At 43.4% G+C, this 17,746-nt stretch overlaps 1 protein-coding gene across 1 annotated transcript in view; it reads left to right on the top strand.

The window, feature by feature from the left end:
- The window catches only part of LOC147701383 (trypsin-3-like), a 349,865-nt gene extending 333,490 nt beyond the window's left edge, over positions 1-16,375 (top strand). The window contains exon 5 of the mRNA XM_086930073.1: positions 16,126-16,375. Within this exon, the coding sequence (XP_086786199.1) occupies positions 16,126-16,290 (165 nt within the window). The 3' untranslated portion in view covers positions 16,291-16,375. The remainder of the gene's footprint in view (positions 1-16,125) is intronic.
- Positions 16,376-17,746: the final 1,371 nt, after the last annotated feature.

The following is a 17,746-nucleotide window of genomic DNA, read 5'->3' as shown; positions in this document are numbered from 1 at the left end:
CAACATGGCAGTACCAGACTGCACACAGGCTCTGCGATGGCAGACCTGAGACACACTTTTATTTATTTATTTATTTATTTATTTTTAACATTTCTAGAGCGCACTGTTGCCCGGAGGTGTCCTGGCGCTAACATCATTGAACTAGTGTATGTGGGTAAAGGGCTTTAGTGAGTAAAGAGCCAGGTCTTAAGCGATCTTCTGAAAGATAACAGGTCGGGTGACTGTCTGATGTTGAGTGGTAATCTGTTCCAGGCTACTGCCGTGCCTAGGGAAAAACTCCTGCCCCCCCCATCTTGCTTTCTTGACTCTGGGGACTGATACCAATGCCTGCTCTCCTGATCTTAGGGTTCTTACCGACTTGTGCCAGTGGAAGAGCAGCTTCATACATCGAGGGCCAAGGTCGTGCAGTGCCTTGAAGACCAGGCAGAGTGCCTTGAAGATTATTCTTTTCCGGACTGGCAACCAGTGCAGTTTCACCAGATCCTGAGCTACCGATGCGAACTTGGGGGTGTCAGTGATCAGTTGTGCGGCTGCATTCTGCAGGATCTGGAGCTTGTTTAGTAAGCCCTGTTGGGCGTTCAACATAAGGCTGTTACAATAGTCTAAACGTGAGAGAACCAGTCCAGTAACCACAGTTTTTCTATGCTCTAACTCCAGAAATGGCAGCACTTTCCTAATTGTTTTAAGGATGTAATGCGTGGATGAGGAAAGAGCATTGATCTGTGGTTTGAAGGATAATGAATCATCCACCAGGATGCCTAAATTTTTGACCTTCGCCACTGGAGAGGGGAGGGTTCCCATTTCTTCTGGCCACCATCTCAGGGACCAGAAGTTGTCTTTGGAACCAAAGAGTAGCACCTCTGTCTTTGTAGAGTTGAGCTTAAGACAGTTTTGTGCCATCCAGTTGCCCACTTCTCGCATACAGCCTTTGAACCTGTCAGCTGTGTTATCTATTTCGCCGGGCAGAAATGACACCACTATCTGCGTGTCATCAGCTTATGCTGTGAGGTTAAAACCAAAGGATCGAATAACCGGCGCTAGGGTAGAGTCGTACACATTAAAAAGGGTCGGGCTCAGCGAGGACCCCTGGGGAACTCCACAAGGGAGCACAAAAGGACGTGATTCAAAGTCCCCCAGTGCCACCGTCTGAGTCCTATTGGAAAGGAAGGCCTGTAAGATCTTCAATGCCTTTCCTTGAGTTCCGCAGGCCCTCAACCGGTCCATCAACAACTTGTGATGGACCGTGTCGAAGGCAGCAGAAAGATCCAACAAGATCAGGGCGGCTCTGCCTCCTGCGTCCATCACTCTTCTAATGTCTTCCACAGACTTGATCAGGGCGGATTTCGTGCTATGTTCTGCATGAAAACCATGTTGGGATGGATCTAGATGTTCTCAGGTCCTCAAAAAGGCACTTAGCTGCGTGTTTAAAGAGCCTTCCATAATTTTAGCTGGGAGGGGTAATCTGGCAATAGGCCGGTAGTTATTCATCTTGGCTACGTCCAGGTTGGATTTTTTTAGGAGGGGTAGGATGGAGGCTCGTTTCCATTTGGCGGGAAATTCCCCCTATCCAACATGAGATTGAGGAGGGGAGTAAGTCTGGCTGCAATAGTGGCTGGAGCTAATTTGGCGATTGCAGCAGGGCAGGGGTCATGAGGGGAGCCCGATTTTATCTTCTGTAGTGGGCTCACTACCTCCTTCTCACTAATTTGGGTAAATTGTAGGAGTTTTTCTGAATTGCTGTCTAACTACAGAATTGAGATGTTTGTGAGGGTACGTACATAGGATTAAGGTGAGGAGAAATGTGTGCAGACTGTACAGGGTAAAAATAAGAAATGTGCCTCTGTAAGTTAGTATGGATAGGGAAACGGAATTGGCTAGTTTGGAGAAGGATGACGTCATTGAAGAAGTAGAGGGAATGCAGTGGTTGACACCTGTGGTATCAGCAATGAAAGGCAATGGTGATTCGCATCTATGTGTGGGTCTGAGAGAGTTGAACAAGGCAGTAGTAGTAGATAAGTATCCTATTCCGAAAATAGTTGAAATGTTGACACTTATGGGTAGAGCGAGAGTATTTTTGTCTATTGATTTAAAGTTGGCTTATCACCAGGTGGAGCTAGATGAGAAGACAAAAGACCTGACTGCATTTGTGATGCCTTTTGAAATGTTTAGGTACAGGAGGATGCCATTTGGACTGGTGTCAGTGGTTTACGTGTTCCAGAGGGCGATAGAAAAGGTGTTGAAGGGTATGGAAACATTAAGGTTTATCAGGATGATGCCTGATATTTGGTGAAAGTGTGGAAGAGCATGATCAATGAGTAAGGGAGGTATTGGGGAGACTGGAAAAGATCAGCTTGACGATTAAGGGGGAGAAGTGTAAGTTCAGAAAATCTCCTATTGATTATTTAGGACATGAGATCTCAGCGGAGGGCCTCAAACCCAAAGCAAGTTTTGTGCCAGACTATCAGCAAGTTGGCGTCACCCACAAGTAAGGAAGAGTTGCAGAATGTTTTTAGGATGGCGGAATATTATACCAAATTCGTAGCAGAGTTTGCCATGAGAACTGAGGGGATGACAGGATGAGAGATGAGGGGAGAGGATGTAGCCTTACAGGTATAGAGGTCGACCTCGAAGCTGAGGAACTGGGTTTAAGTCTTGGCAACAACGCTCAACATCCTGTGATTCTGGGCAAATCACTTATTCTTCCCGTGCCCCCAAAAAATTAATATGTCCGTCTGTAATGCAACTGATGCTCATGTAAAGCTCTCTGATACCTGACATCTTCAGATCTAGTTCATGATATATAAAACTCTAAAAGAAAAAAATTAAATGAAAGAGCTTTTGAAGAAGGGAGTAGAGTGGTGTGGGACCAGAGGTGCAAGAAAGAATTTGAAATTATGAAATTGAGGTTGGAAATGGCTCCCAATCTTAATAGTTTTGATCCTAAAGCTTATAACTGATGCTAGTTTTGAAAGGTCTAGGAGCTGTGCTGGTGCAAGGTGAGGGTACAGGTGAAAGAACAATAATGTCTGCGTAACGCTGTCTTAAAGGAGTGGAGACAAGGTACAGTAGTCATTGAGAGAGAGTCTCTTGCCATTTACTGGGCTATAAGGAAAATTAAGATGTTTCTTCGGATGTAGAGAGGTTACGGTAAAGACTGATATTAATCCTTTGAGGGAAATGTTTCACAAGAAAGGTATTGATGCTGTCTCAAGTATAATTACTTAATGGATTGTAGCACTTCAAGAGTAAAGGTTCGAGTTGGTGTATACACCGGGAGCTGGAAATGTTGGGCAGACAAAGATGAAGATATAGTGAAAGAAAGCATGGATGAAGATTTGTATGTGTGTGAAACTGAAGGCTTAATGAGGAACAGTAGAAGTCAGCAACTGAGAAAGAGGAGGTTCTGCATGAAATATTCAGACAATTGAAATCTGGTTGGTTGTGAGGGATTATGTACAATGCATGGTGAGTGATCAAGTTCTCAGACAAAGGTTCAAACAATGACAGTGAGAAAATTGGCCAAAGGTCTGTGAGAAGAAGTAGGCCTGGATATCTTAGTACCTATACACTCCAAAGGGGGATATATATTTGTTTTGGAACTGCTTCATATATACTCAAGGTGACCAGACGTAAGGTGCACTAATGGGATTGAGACAAAACATGTAATAGCTTTTTTGAAAGAACTCATTACACAGGAAGTAGCACCTCGGCCATTACTAACGGACAATGGTGTTCAGTTGATCTCTAATGAAATGGAAATGTTCTTAAAGAAATATGGAATTCAACACAAGAAGATTGCGCTGTACTATCCAAAGGCCAATGAAATGGTAGAATTAGTTAATCATGTTCTAAATGAAACATACAACTTGCTAACGGCAGTGCTGTGAGTTGGAAAGAAGAGGTGCACAAAAAAGTGGAAATGTATCATTTAACTCCTCACCCAGTTACAAGAAAAACACCTTTTGAGTTATTTAGAGGAAGAAGGCCAACTAGTGTGGTGTCTAAGGCTTGGGTAAATGCCAAATGTCTGGAGATTGAGGAGGGTGAGGGAAGTTGGAGAGAAAAGGAAGTGGAAGCCTCAGAGAGAAGGAAAGATGGTTTGATGACAGAAAGAAAGAGAAGGTAACCAAGGTAAGGATTGGTGATTAGGTTAGGGTCAAGAAACCAGGGAAAAGTGAAGGGGAGAAATTCTTCAGTACCATTAAAGTGGTGAAATGGTTTAGAGGTGCAGTGAAAACAGCAGACTCGAAGATTTGGAATCTGAGCAGAGTTGTTGTGGTGAAAAGTGTTAGAAAGGGTGAGGAAATCAAAATGAGGAAGGGTGTTCGTGAGGACTGTGGACTGAGAAGTGCTTAAGACACCAAAATATTTAGAAATGTATAGTACAATGTAATAAGTTGGAGTTTTTTTTATAGTCAATATTATATTATGCCTATATGTTCTGAACCTTTTTCATGCATTGTAGTTGTGTATCTTTGTTATAAGAGGGAGATGTGTGGTATTTGCTTTAGTGGAATTGTGTTAGGTCACAGAGCCTTATGTGATCACCAGCCGACTATGTTCCATAAAAGAATGCAATGTTTTGAGGTGGAGCAGCTTGTAGGCGGTGGCTGGGATGATTCCTGTCAGTCTTAACTACAATAAAGAAACATCAATAAAACCTCAAAGACTCAAGGAGATGTATTCAAATGCAGAAACTATTTTTTTCTACAAGTAGATATGATTTATTTAAAGATTTAAGAGAAAATAGAGCTAAAAAGTGCAGCACACCAATTTTGTTCAATAGTCACCTGTGTGCGATTTGTAGCTCACTGCAATGGGGCGAAGGTTGGATACACAAAGTAGATTGGCTAGCTAGAGCCTGAAACTAGGAATGTCCCAATCTGAAAAGGGAAAAACCTGAAATTATAATTAAAGTCCATAGTACTGCGGGTCGGATACTTTTGACTGTCAGCCTCCCGAATCTTTAGAGCAAACATTTTGAAAAAGGTCCCATACTTTTTTAGTTACCAAGAAAGCCACTTGAGGAATCTCAGGGGGAGATTTAACAAATCACCATCCAACTCAAAGATTTGGAATCTGAGCAGAGTTTTTGTGATGAAAAGTGTTAGAAATCAAAATGAGCAAGGGAGTTCGTGAGGAGTATGGACTGAGAAGTGCTTAAGACACGAAAATATTTAGAAATATATAGTAGAATGCATTAAGTTGGAGTTTTTTTATAGTCATTATTATAATATGCATATATGAGGCTGTGCTGCATTGTGTGACAGGGCGGGAGCAGAAGAGCACCATAGTTTCAAAGTTATGGCTCCCTCCTCCCCTTTTCCTGGAGCAGGCGCTGATTACTGCTACCGGGCGCCAATACACACACCTTACCACCAAAGCGATAGGGTGTAACTGTGTGAGTCAAGCATAGGTTTTGTACAGGAAGGGTATCCTTCCGGTACAAAATACTATGCCTAGACACGAGGGAAAGCTTTTGCCACTTTGTATTCATGGTGCACAGTGCAGCACGCATGCAAAGTCGGAAAAGGAAGGAGAAATGAAAGCATGTCTCCTTCCTTGCGCCTAGCTTAAAATAGCCCAGATTTCTCACACAAACCCCAATCTACTGTACTTTGTAAGTTAGGTTTAGTGTGACAAATCTTGTGGGGTTGCATAGGAATGCCTATGCACCACCCTTGGATTGCACCGATGGTGCAAAGTAATGCGAAACAGCGCTGTACACTGCATGACATTACTTTTACGTTATTTCCAGCGCTAACAAGTTTAGTGCTTGGAAAGTAATTTTGGAAAAAAAGATTTTGCGCAGTTTTGCGTCACTTTTGTGATGCAAACAAGGTGCAAAATCTTACTAAATGTCAGCCAGAGGTTAACTGCAAAGCCCAGCTGTTGCTCTGGTGAGCAGGGATTCTTCACAGGAATGTTCTCTTCGGCTTTTTTGGTTCCTGGGCCGACTGGGGGATCAACTGCATGATCTTTGGTGATCTTTATGTTTTTGGGTTTCAAGTGCAAGAAGGCCAACTTCCTCAGGCTGTTCACACTGGTCAGAGATGTCAGGTGTAGTATGTTCAGTCCACCTGGTATCCTTCGTAAGTCCAGCAGTTGTCTCAGGAGGCAGAGTGAGGGTCCAGCTTTGTAAGGTTTCCCTAGCCTGTCAATGGGGGACACCCTAAGCTACTCTTATTTTCTCTCTGACCAATGAACTAAAGATTCCAACGTCCTGTCCTACCTACTTTTTCAGTAGTTCTAGTTTGTTTTACTGTAAACAGGCCCACAATGCCATGTATAAGGGCATTTTCAAAAAGATAAAAGACTTTCATCAAACTAAATTTGGGAAAGTACAAATGCCCTCCTACATCTAACTCTAGTTAGAAGCAAACAATGTTCTTACCTTAATCCCAGGAACAGAAATTTGGTAGCACAAAAGCAGAGTGCTTCAGCATCCATACAGAGATACATAAGAATTATCTTGCCATTCTGTTTTCTTACTTTCAAGAATGCCCCATGTGTCTACAAATTTGACAGTTTTGGGTCACACGATGCCCACAGTTGCCATCCTGAACATTCTGTGGAGTTCAGAGGAAGTCATGTCCGCCCATTCAATTGAACATTTTGTGTGCTCCTGAGAGGAGATGTACACCTCATTCACACCTTATGCAGGCCAAGTAGAGCCTGGGGGAAGCTGTGGAGCGAGTGCAAATTAGCTTCCAGGCACTTCAGTCAGGTGAAAGATGACTTAGTACAAGTTACTATTCCTTATTATTTATCCAAAATCTGACTAATACCATTGAATTGTATTTTTAGGAGCCATTTAAAATAGTTGTTCATTGTTTTTCTAGCTGGTCTTATTGCCGAAATACAGGATGTAGGAAGCTGCCTCTGTATATACTATACCAAAGTAAGTTATAGTATGCACAGAGTCCAGGGGTTCCCCAGAGGTATAGCAGAGGCTAAAATAGGTAAGTAATAACACCTTTCTTTGTGATATTGTGGGTGAGCAGTTAGGCTTATCCGTAGGGTGTGTTAAGAATGTATTCTATTTACTCAATCAAGGACTGATTACCACACTCAGGGACTGTATCCAGAACAATTGGGTAAGTATAAATAAGGTATACTTAAGTTTTACTTCCAGAGCCAAGTAGAACTTGGTACAAGTAGGTAAAATATACTTTCAATTGTAAACATTTGCACAGAAACACAATTTGGAATTGAATTTGAAGTTGTAACAGGTTGGTATGGTTTCAAAAAGTAGTTTAGATTACACAATAATTACTTTTAGATTGCTTTTGGATTATATTGACTACTCTGGGTGGTATGTCTAGATAGCACAAAGAGGAACTCATAATACAAGGTAAGTAAAAAAAAATAGGATTTGCACTGTAGTTACTTTTTTTCTCCATACAAAACATCAGCTCAACACAGAACTTTTTAGGAACAAAACCACATAACATTGGTTCCTATGGGAGAAAAATGGCTATCCATTTTACTGGTCAGTAACCATCTTACGAGTGGGATCTTTGGGGGTTAGGACCAAGGTTCCTCAGGTCTAAGTTGGCACTCAAGGTGAACCACCAGCGGCACTGAGGTGGCTGGGTGCACAGGCCCAATGTTAGCCAACAGGGGCTGCTTTCGAGCAGGTCACTGGGATGTGGGAGCTAAGCTCCTGGGATTGAGATCAGCACTGCAGAGGCCAATAATCAGCACAGAATTTGCACCACCAGAGACACAGGGGTGGCCGAGTGCAGAATGCCAAGGCAACGTCGGGTACCCAGTGGATATCAATGAAGATCTTCAATTTGGAAAAAGGGCTGCAGGTTCGGGCAGGAAGGCTTCCTGAAGTCGACCACCGACCGGAGAGGTAAGCTGGGATCTTGGGGGATGCCTGGACACCATCTGTGGGGGAATATATAATGTTACAACACATGCAATTCAAATCATACTTGTACTACACAATCTTCAAACCACAACTACCATTACATTGCATGATTTTACAATGCACACCATTACAACCCATGCCATTACAACGCATAATACTTTTAGAGCAACAGTAGGGTAAGTTTTGGATAGTGTAGGGGTATAATGTCCTATTCCCACTCCAGTGAGTGCAGCAGTAGGATAAGTGTTGGATATTACTAAGTGTTGGATAGTGTTGGGGTAAAAATTACTATTCCCACTCCAGTGAGTGCAACAGTAGGGAAAGTGTTTGCTAGTGTAGAGTAAAAATTACTATTCCCTTGTACCCCAAAGCCCATACCAACCCCAATACTAAAATAATCCCCATTACTTACCTGATAATGCGTTGTAATGGCATGCGTTGCAATGATATGCGTTGTATTGGCATGAATTGTAGTGACATGCGATGTAAAGGCATGCACTGTAATGGCGTGCGATGTAAAGGCAGGTGCATTGTAACAGTTGCATTATAAAGGTAGGTCATTGTAATGACTGTGTTGTAATGGATGCTTCCCCTATGGGGTCACCCAAGGCCTTGGGGTGTCTTTTAGTGTTGGATTCTTCTGGCCACCTTCGGTCATGGTTGTTTTCGGGGTCTCCTTACCGCCTTTGTTTACAGTCAGGTGGCTCTTCAGGTTGAAGCTGCAGCCGCAGTCTCGAAGCTTGTGGAGGTCAGGGTTACCAGATCCCATCCTGATCCGAGTTCTAATCTTGGACTCTCTGGTTTGAGCAAATCCAGTGCTCAAGGGAGACAGAGTTCCAAAAGTGAGTGCAGGGCAGGTCCTCCTGGCTCTGGGAGCTGCTGGACATGCTGGTTTCTTTGAAGTAGGCAGGGCGCAGTCGAGACAGGCCGGTAGGGCTTGGGCCAAAGCAGTAAGTGTTGTCTTCTTCCTGTGTAAACATGACTCTTCTGTCCTTCTTTCTTCCTTGAATCTTAGGATCCAGGGTTTGGCGTTACCCCTAAATACAAAATTTAGAGACATTACAGGGGTGTGCAGGTTGGGACCAATGTTCCCTTCCTTGGGGTGAGTACACCCTAATATGCCACCCTCCAGCGGCAGGGGGCATGAGTTTCTTTCTAATTGGTTGCATCCCCTCATTCCAAAAATGGAGGGAACAAAGATGTGTGCTATTCCTCGCCTCCCCATGTGAGGGGTGGCTTGGAACAGGTGGCCCACCTCTCCTCCTAGCTCAGTTTTCCCATCCATTCTCCTGCCCTAGTGGGGGGTGAAAACCGGTGGGACCCATTTACTGGGGGCAGCAAAAGGCAGGGACAGACGTCCAAGGAGGGTGGCCTCTGAAGCTTCCCATTTTGTGGACCCAACCTATCCCTGGGTAGGAGGTGTGACACCCCTGCCCAGAATGGGCCTTGTTTCTGGACCAAGAGAGCTGAGGCTTCCAACCGCGGGGTCCAGAAACCTGTATGGTGGTGGCAGGCAGCCATTCTGGAACCACACCAGGGCTGTCCGTTTTGTAGGGGGAACTCTAGGATGCCCTCTGTGTGCATTTTACATGAAACCCAACACTGGCATCAATGTGGGTTTAATGTGTTGAGAAGTTTGCTACCAAACTTCCCAGGTTTCAGTGAAGTCATTATGGAACTGTGGAGTTTGTAGTGATCAACTCTCAGACATATACACTTTATGGCTTAACTGTACTTACAATGTCCTAGGATGGACTTGGACACTGTAGGGGAACAGGGTTCATGCCACTGTATCCTCAACAGGGGTCTAGTGTACCCTGCTAGAGGGGTGGCTTACCCAGGCCACAGGCAGTGAATTGAAAGCCTGGCACACAGGGTTGTGTGCCAGGTCAATGTTTCACTTTTTCTACGCACCAAAACTCGCAACCTGCAAGGTCAGTGCAGGGTGTTAAGGTCCAGGGCCTCTGAGGGTGCAACAATTGGTGCTGCAGCCCTTAGAGGCCTTCTCTGGTCACAGTGCCCTTGGTTCCCATGGTACCTTTTCCAAGGAGCTTACCTGTATCCAGCTATACCAATTGTGGATACAAAGGCACAGCTTTGGATAGAACACAGACCCAGGGAACCTGATTTGCAGGTACCCAGGGCACACCAAGACAAGGTGCATTATATGTCAATCAAAAAGTGGGGGCAACCATGCAAAAAGGGGACCTTTCCGACACAGGATGAGTCCTATGTATAGTATATGCATAGGGCAGCTAGACTTGCCACACCAAATATAGCTTTTAGGGCCTTGTCACTTTAGGGGCATTGTAACATAAATGTTCTACATGTCTTACTTTTTGATACCATGCACCAGACTCTGGGGGTTACAAGGCCTAAATAGGGGCGACTGACTAATATTTTAATGGAAGATTTTTACCTGTGAAAAGGGGTTATTTTAACATGTCCCACTTCAGATTTTACACTGGAGCAGTCAAGCTACAATAGTCGCCCTGAAACTATGTTTCCTTTGTCATACTAGTGGAGGGAACAGCAAGTGCTGCAGTCCACAGGTCACAATTAATTTTCCATTCCAGGCTCAACCTTTACACCATGTATTATGGCCTGATAGGAGAGTTAAATATGCCAATCAGGGATTAGCAAATTTATAGGGGCAAAGCACATGCACTGGGCACTGGGCAGCGGTGCCTGAGTGGGCATAGTCTAAAAAACTGAAATAAAATTCAGCAAACAATGGGGGGTGCCATACAAAAAGGAGTCACTAATAGTGACTGAGAAGAATTGCAGGCCAGTAATGTTTCAACCTTTGCTAAGAGTGGAACTTCATCCTCAAATTTATGAAGTCTATATTTCTTTCATTAAAAATCTGGGAAATTATTGTATCTCAATATCCTTCCACTTCTCATCCATTATATTTTGCACAGGCACACGCACCAAAATAAAATTTTGTTCAACTAAAGTCTGATTAAAATATTGGCAATTTCCTGTAACTCTCCCACTATCAAGCTAGTTCCTTATTCCTCCTGCTGCTGAAGAGGTTTGTTGTACTCTCCCATGTAATCACGACAGGAGATGGCATGTGATGCCTTCTTTAAGTTTATTTCAGGTTCGTCAAGCCACGGCTACTCTCTCACCAGAGGAGAGCCACCAACTAGGCAACATAGAACCCCCAAGCTTGAGGGCAACCATAGCAACTGAAAGGAGTTCCAATGAGCAAACACAACACTATTGCTAAGCACAACATATTTCCTCTTTTTAAATAGCAGAGACTAACCCAAAAATTATAGAAAACAAAACCACAACACCCCAGAAAGAAAATCTTAAAAGAAAACACAAATGAATGAATGAATGAATGAAGCAGGATTTGTATCGCGCAACTTAGCCCCAGAGGGCGTCAAGGCGCCTAACCAAATGAACTCGTATGGTCAGAGAGCATGATTAGTGGTAGGCCTTGATGAAACACCACGTCTTTAAAGCCTTCTTAAAAAGAACCATGTTGGGTTGGGATTTAATCTCAGAGGGGAGGGCATTCATCAAATTTTAATTCATCAAAGTTAAAAGAAAACAAATAACTAAACTACTCAACAAAAAAAACATGAAGCACAACAATTGATTCAAGATAACATTCTGAGCACATCATCTTAGTTTCCAGGGGACACGTCTCACACAACTCAACCTCCATGGTATCACACCAGAGCCTTGCTCACCAGAAGAAGGTAGAGCTAAATCAACCTCATGACTGACTTGGTTAGAGGAACCAGTCACTTGGTTAGAGGTGGCAGTCACCTTCACCACCTTGCTAACAGGAGAAATGCCAAGTGGAAACAAAGGGATTCCAGGCCTGCATAAGTGTAATCAATTGACCCTACGATGTCAGGCAATCCATCTGCAGCAAGAACATTTCCTTTGCACACATTGACTGTGTCGACATCAAAGGGAAACTGTTTATGATGTCTTCTCACTGTCTGCAAAGCATCCATCTCTTATCAGAGTACATTGCTGAAGGCTGACTGAGTACAGTATAGGGTGGCAATGCACCCACCCTATACTGTCCTTTTTGTGGTGCCTGTTGCAAAGAATTCTAGCTCTGCTGCTATTTGCAGGAAGGAGGGATGGCAGTAAATGCCTATGTTGGGCTGCAGAGTATCCATAGTAATGAAAATATATTGTCTGGATCTCAAGCTGACTCATGATTAAAGGTTCCAGCCTTACTTAGTCAAACCTGGCTCATCCTGTACTACTGTGCTATTTGAGGTCATTGGTTGGTGGCCTGTTTTTCATCCTCACACTGTACGATTTATTATTAGAATTACTTAATACTATTTTGTGTTATTTTACAATAAAATGTGTTTAATATTCTCTTAAATAATTATAAACATTATTCATGTTCCCTATACCTTTCCACTGGTAGATCACTGCCACAGCAGTTACTAGAAATACCTTTACACTCGTAATTACAGTCTGAGATGTTTTTACCCCCTGACTTGTGTTGGTGAAGACAGATACATCAACATTTATGTGTGCATCTCCACTCACAAATGGCGAATAGCAAAAATGTAGGTTTTCACCTGGTAGCAGAAACACATTTAAATATGAGTAAATTTACCTTTGTGAATTTGTGTAATACCCAACAACTTTCTGATGTAGTATTGAAGGTTGGGCAAACTCATATTGTGGCTAAGGTTTCAAGTGTTATCGGGTAGCTATCCAGATAGCAATAACCAGTGAATCTCATAAGACCCAGCTATGATCTTCAGTGAGGTTGCTGCTGTGCACCTCAATGGATACAGGTACGAGTGAAGCAGCAGCGGCCTAAATGGTAACACAGAACTTTGAATCTGCATTTTTCTTACATTGTGCCCACTATTACAACCTGTTGGAAAGTGGATTATAAGTAGTGATAAATATATATCTACCACTAGTAATAAGGCCACTAGCACAAAATAGGGCTAAGAATAGGTCTCAGGAAATTATTCACATGCTCAACCATGGGGGGAACATCGTTTATAACGAAACTTTTACCACGCACTACCATTACATAGCAGGAATTACAACGAACGTTGGTACAACGACTTTCACTGGAAGGCGCTGTTGGATAGAGAATAGTTTAATTTTCTATCAACACCTTCCCTACTATCCACGGGGACTGGAGTTGGAATAGAAAATTAAACTACTCCACTATCCAGTGCCCCCCAATGCAAGTCGTTGTAACGACTTGCGTTGTAATACCTGCGTTGTAAAGGCATGCGTGGTAAAAGCATGCGTTGAAACGTCATACAACCACCATAGGTAGCTTGGCTGCGGGCAGGAAGGCTTAACTTCAGAGACAGGTATGTAAAGCATTTAAAAATAACAATTCAGTAAATAATTAAGACACAACTCACAATAAAACTCCAACACCAATATATAAAAAGAGGAAATAGTTTTACTTTTAAAATGGCACTAAAATGAAAAACGTCCAATTTAGGGAACTAGAGAAATTATTTTTAAAATATTTAGCACTATATAACACATTGAAACCTATAGCGCCTGTTGGGACATCTGGTTGCACTATACCAGGACAAAATCAAAGATTTGCGGTAGGCCTCTATCAAAGATTTTACCTTCTGACTTCTAAACTTTTCTGGAGCGTTTTCTGCCGGGGTTCCTTGAACGTCTCCACTAGTCCGGATTCAGTGAGGGTATGCTGGCTTGCCGTGTGATGAGCTAACAGAAGTTAGACCTCCTGAGCTTTCCAGCAGGACGAACCAGAAATCCAGGCAGGCTCGCGCTGGAAGGTGGAGGGCTTGATTCTCTCTGTACATCCCGGTCACCTTTTCTACCTTCGGAATTAGAATCCTTTACAAAGCTCATGGTTTACGAACCCTCCCCCTTGCTTGAGCATTCCTGTACAACAGATCACTCTCCTCCCAGAATAGCTCTTCAGGTGCCACTTATCACTTCATCAAATCATCCTGGCTAATCCTATTTACTCTGACCAATCAGTACAAATCACTGAAAGGTAGAATTTTGGCTTGCAGACATGAAAGTCAGGATACATTCAACAGCAGCATACTGTTGGATTCATCAATACCATTCTCCTATGTCCTTTAATGATATTTTTTATAAGGACCGTGCCAATATCCACAGAACCCCTACCCCACAACACCGAGGGTAGACTTTAGGTGTTCTGAATATGTAAAAATATTGAAGATCCGCACTCCACAATGACTTAGCACAAAAGTTGATTTTGGAAAGCACTTTACTTTAACGAGGGAAGTGAAATGTGCAATGTCACTATCTCCAAGGCATATAAACCTCTTTTGTAATGGTCCTCCTTATAAGTACCTGACCCCCACCCCTGGGACACCTAGAGGAGACTCTGGGGAAACCTAATATGCCAGAATATTGTAGTTTATCAGTTTTTAAGAGCCCCAACCACCAAATGTGAGTTTGGGCACAAATAACATGTTAAAAGCAGTCCTGAAACACAGGGCTGCTTTTAAACTGTCCTCAACCATCAGCAGTGCACCCATGCGAGTGCAGAAAGGGCTGCTGCCTCTAAACTGCCATGCCCTTTTATTTACTTAAAGGCAGTTTTATTTCCCCTCTCCTATTATGTACTAGGGCCTTCTAGGGAAGGTCATGTCAATCATAGGGGTACCCTAACCCATAGTGTACCCTAGTGCATGTAGGTATTTTCACTGTATTCAAATTTTGTTTTCAGCACAGCACTGGCCCTTGGCCTTATTAGGCAGAGCCCAGGGACAGTCAGAGTCAGTAACCACCAGAACCAGTCAGCAAAAGCAAATAGGGGTGCCCATGGCAAAAGGATGACTTTGCTACACAACCACAGTAATTTTACAATGGAGATTATTGTTTGAGTCTTTTGTACTTCATGAATAGCCATGAAAAGGTGAGCAGAAGGGTAATCACTTTGCACAGTACCATAAATGGTTAATAACCTACCGGTGATACCTTCAAACAAGGGGGCAGGGTAGGGAAGACATTTTGGACCCCATTATGATGTCGGGAAGAAGGCCATCTGACAGCTCATCGTTGGCATTCCACCTGACATCTGAGGCATCGGTCCGACTGCTATTATATAATATAGGTGGTCCGACCTATGCCTGCAGGAGGAACGGGGCCAAAGGTGCATCGTAATTCCCAAAATGGAGTTGGTGCCTGCTTCAGCTCCACCTTGGGGATCACAATGCACGTTTCTGACAGCCTTTCTATGGAGCTCATCAACGGACTGTCTGAAAGGGATTGTGGGGGCCTATAGCAGGGACCCCCATCTCCCGCTGCCGCCACTATGAGTCCTGGGGGACATCTGTAGTGCCCCCCAAACATCCATGCATGGATGTTTAAAAAGTGAATCTTTCCTATTGCAGCTTGTGATGCAGTCCAACCGTCGGGAAGGTGGTTGCATCCAAATTTGGGAAGCGGACTGCCAACTTCTTGTAAGGTGGTCCCATTTCCGACATGATGCGGGTTGGATGCTCTTCTGACTAACATTGTAATGGGCCCATAATATCTTAGTAATGGGCTCAGCGATTTATATATGGTGATATGGCTGGTATGTGTGATCACATTCTTAAACAGATGAGTGGTGGGTTAAGAGGGGCTGACTTTAAAGTGAAAGTTAACACATGGGCAAAATGTTAATTTATGAAAAGTGTGATGAAAGATGGCATTCTCGTGATCAGTGCAAAATACACAGCATCTCTTCGGTGCTAAGGACCGTGCACAACTTAGAACGCCCTTGCACTCTCATGCACTGATTTACAGATGCCATGTCCTGTTCGATACAACTGAATATGCATGCAACGCATGAGTCATGTCTCACCCCTTTATAGCACATTGGCCGAAGGCAGCCACTGCAATGCAACATGCATACATAGGAGCTTGCGTTTTGCAATGCAGCACTGTACCTATTTTTACCACTTCAATAGAAGTTAATTCTACGGCAGGTACTGATACCCTGAGAGTGGCACTTAGAGCTCATCTTCAGAACTGGTGCTTTGGAAGCCTACAGATGGTCATCACCCTTGCCACCCTGCAAATGACTGAATTAGTAGGTGGGCATCAGGTCAAAAACAAAATATTCCGTATTGGGACGGTTGAAACTAGTGTATTTCTTTAGTTACACTAAACGCAGCACGTAACATAGCAAGAAGTTTGTAGCATGTTGATTTGTTTGTCAGCAGCTGCATACATGTATAGCGTTCTGTGACATAGCATTGTGTTTTTTGTCTCACTCGCAGGGTGACTCCGGTGGGCCTCTGGTCTGTAATGGGGAGCTGGCTGGCATAGTTTCCTGGGGACACATACCTTGTGCTGAACCAGGCAAGCCTGGTGTCTACACCAACGTCTACAAATACAAGGAATGGATCGATGGCATCATGGAAACTGGAATCTGTCCAGAATAGCAGTCTCACACAAAGGGCCTCCATCCTGGCATCAAATACAAATACTGTGTCTAACAACATCAATAAAAATAACTGCTATATCATATGCTTTGGTCTATGCATTCGTATTGGTATCTAAAATTGCTTTCATAACTCTGAAATTAAGGCCCTGATTACAATGCCGGTTGGAAGAGAGTCTGACCGGCATCGTTGTGGTAAAGGCACTGGCTTACAGGTAGTCAGCAGCCTGACCACCAAATTAGGATAAAACCATCATGGAAGCAGTCGGAAACATGCCTCTTAGCATTGAAGCTTGTTGTGTGGTCCGGAAAAGGGATGCAGCACAGGCCCCAATGCCAAAAGGCATGTTTTTAAACATCCCTGCACCCTGTGGCAGGCACCTTATGATGCCTGTCACATGGGGCATGGATGGTTGTGGGGGCACATGTGGCGCATTCCTGGCCTTATAGCCAGGTCATGGAGGGAGGAAAGCCATGGACCCCCATAGTCCGTTTCCAACAGACTTTCAATGGCGATTGGACCGCCATTGAAAATCCGTCAGAAAGGGCCATCCTAATCCCTATTTCGGGGCCTGAGCAGGCACCGCCCTCATTGTAGGGATTTCATTCTGACTGCTGGGCCAATGAGCTCTTTGAGCCTTTCGGAACCGCAGCGATTGGTCCCTCACCTATGCGGTCGGATTGACCGCATTGTAATGCAATGGTCTGACTGCTGCTTCAGATGTCGGTGACTCTGACACCAACATGCAGTCGGTGTTGATCTCATCAATATCATAATGAGCCCCTAACTTTTGATTCAGTAGCCAATTGTTTTAGATTTTTCGAAGCCTCTAACAAAATACTCACACTTGTAAAACACCATGAACTCTTTGTGATAATTTTAGGTATAACGTGATACATAAATAGCACAACTGATATTTCTTAAATTCAGTTTTTAAACACATTTACCAAGCGTAAGATATCCTACAACTTTCACTGTACACTGCTTAGGAAACGGTAGGAGTGTGGCCATTCACTTGCTTTTCATTGTGATGACAGAATATTTGCCTTTCTTTAGCCGTGTTACATTTGAGGCTTTAGGCCTGTAAAGGTGTGCTCAACCTAATTATGTTTTTGTATTTTAAGAAAATTAACTGTACAGAATTTGTAGTTTAAAAGCCTACATTGGTTACACCAAGACAAAATGTCTATTACTTCCTGTAAAGCTGAAGTTTACCCTTTAAATATGTACGTAATATACAGTAACTGTCTTGGGCCACTGTGAGAATGAGACAGACCACATGTGCAAAACCCGCCATCCCCTGCCAATCAATTTGAATTCTAGTAGATTGTTTGATTTGTGGATGTTTTTGATAATATGCTTTAGCACATTCTTAAAAACAGGCCTAAAACCAGGCCTGCACAAATTAGCATATTTTATTTTGTGAAAATTGAGTGAAATTCCGGAAAAGTATCCA

This window comes from Lissotriton vulgaris, chromosome 7 (assembly GCF_964263255.1).
Source record: "Lissotriton vulgaris chromosome 7, aLisVul1.2, whole genome shotgun sequence".
Classification (NCBI taxonomy): domain Eukaryota; kingdom Metazoa; phylum Chordata; class Amphibia; order Caudata; family Salamandridae; genus Lissotriton; species Lissotriton vulgaris.
Note: the sequence above shows the minus strand (reverse complement) of the source record. Positions and strands in the feature narration are given on the sequence as shown.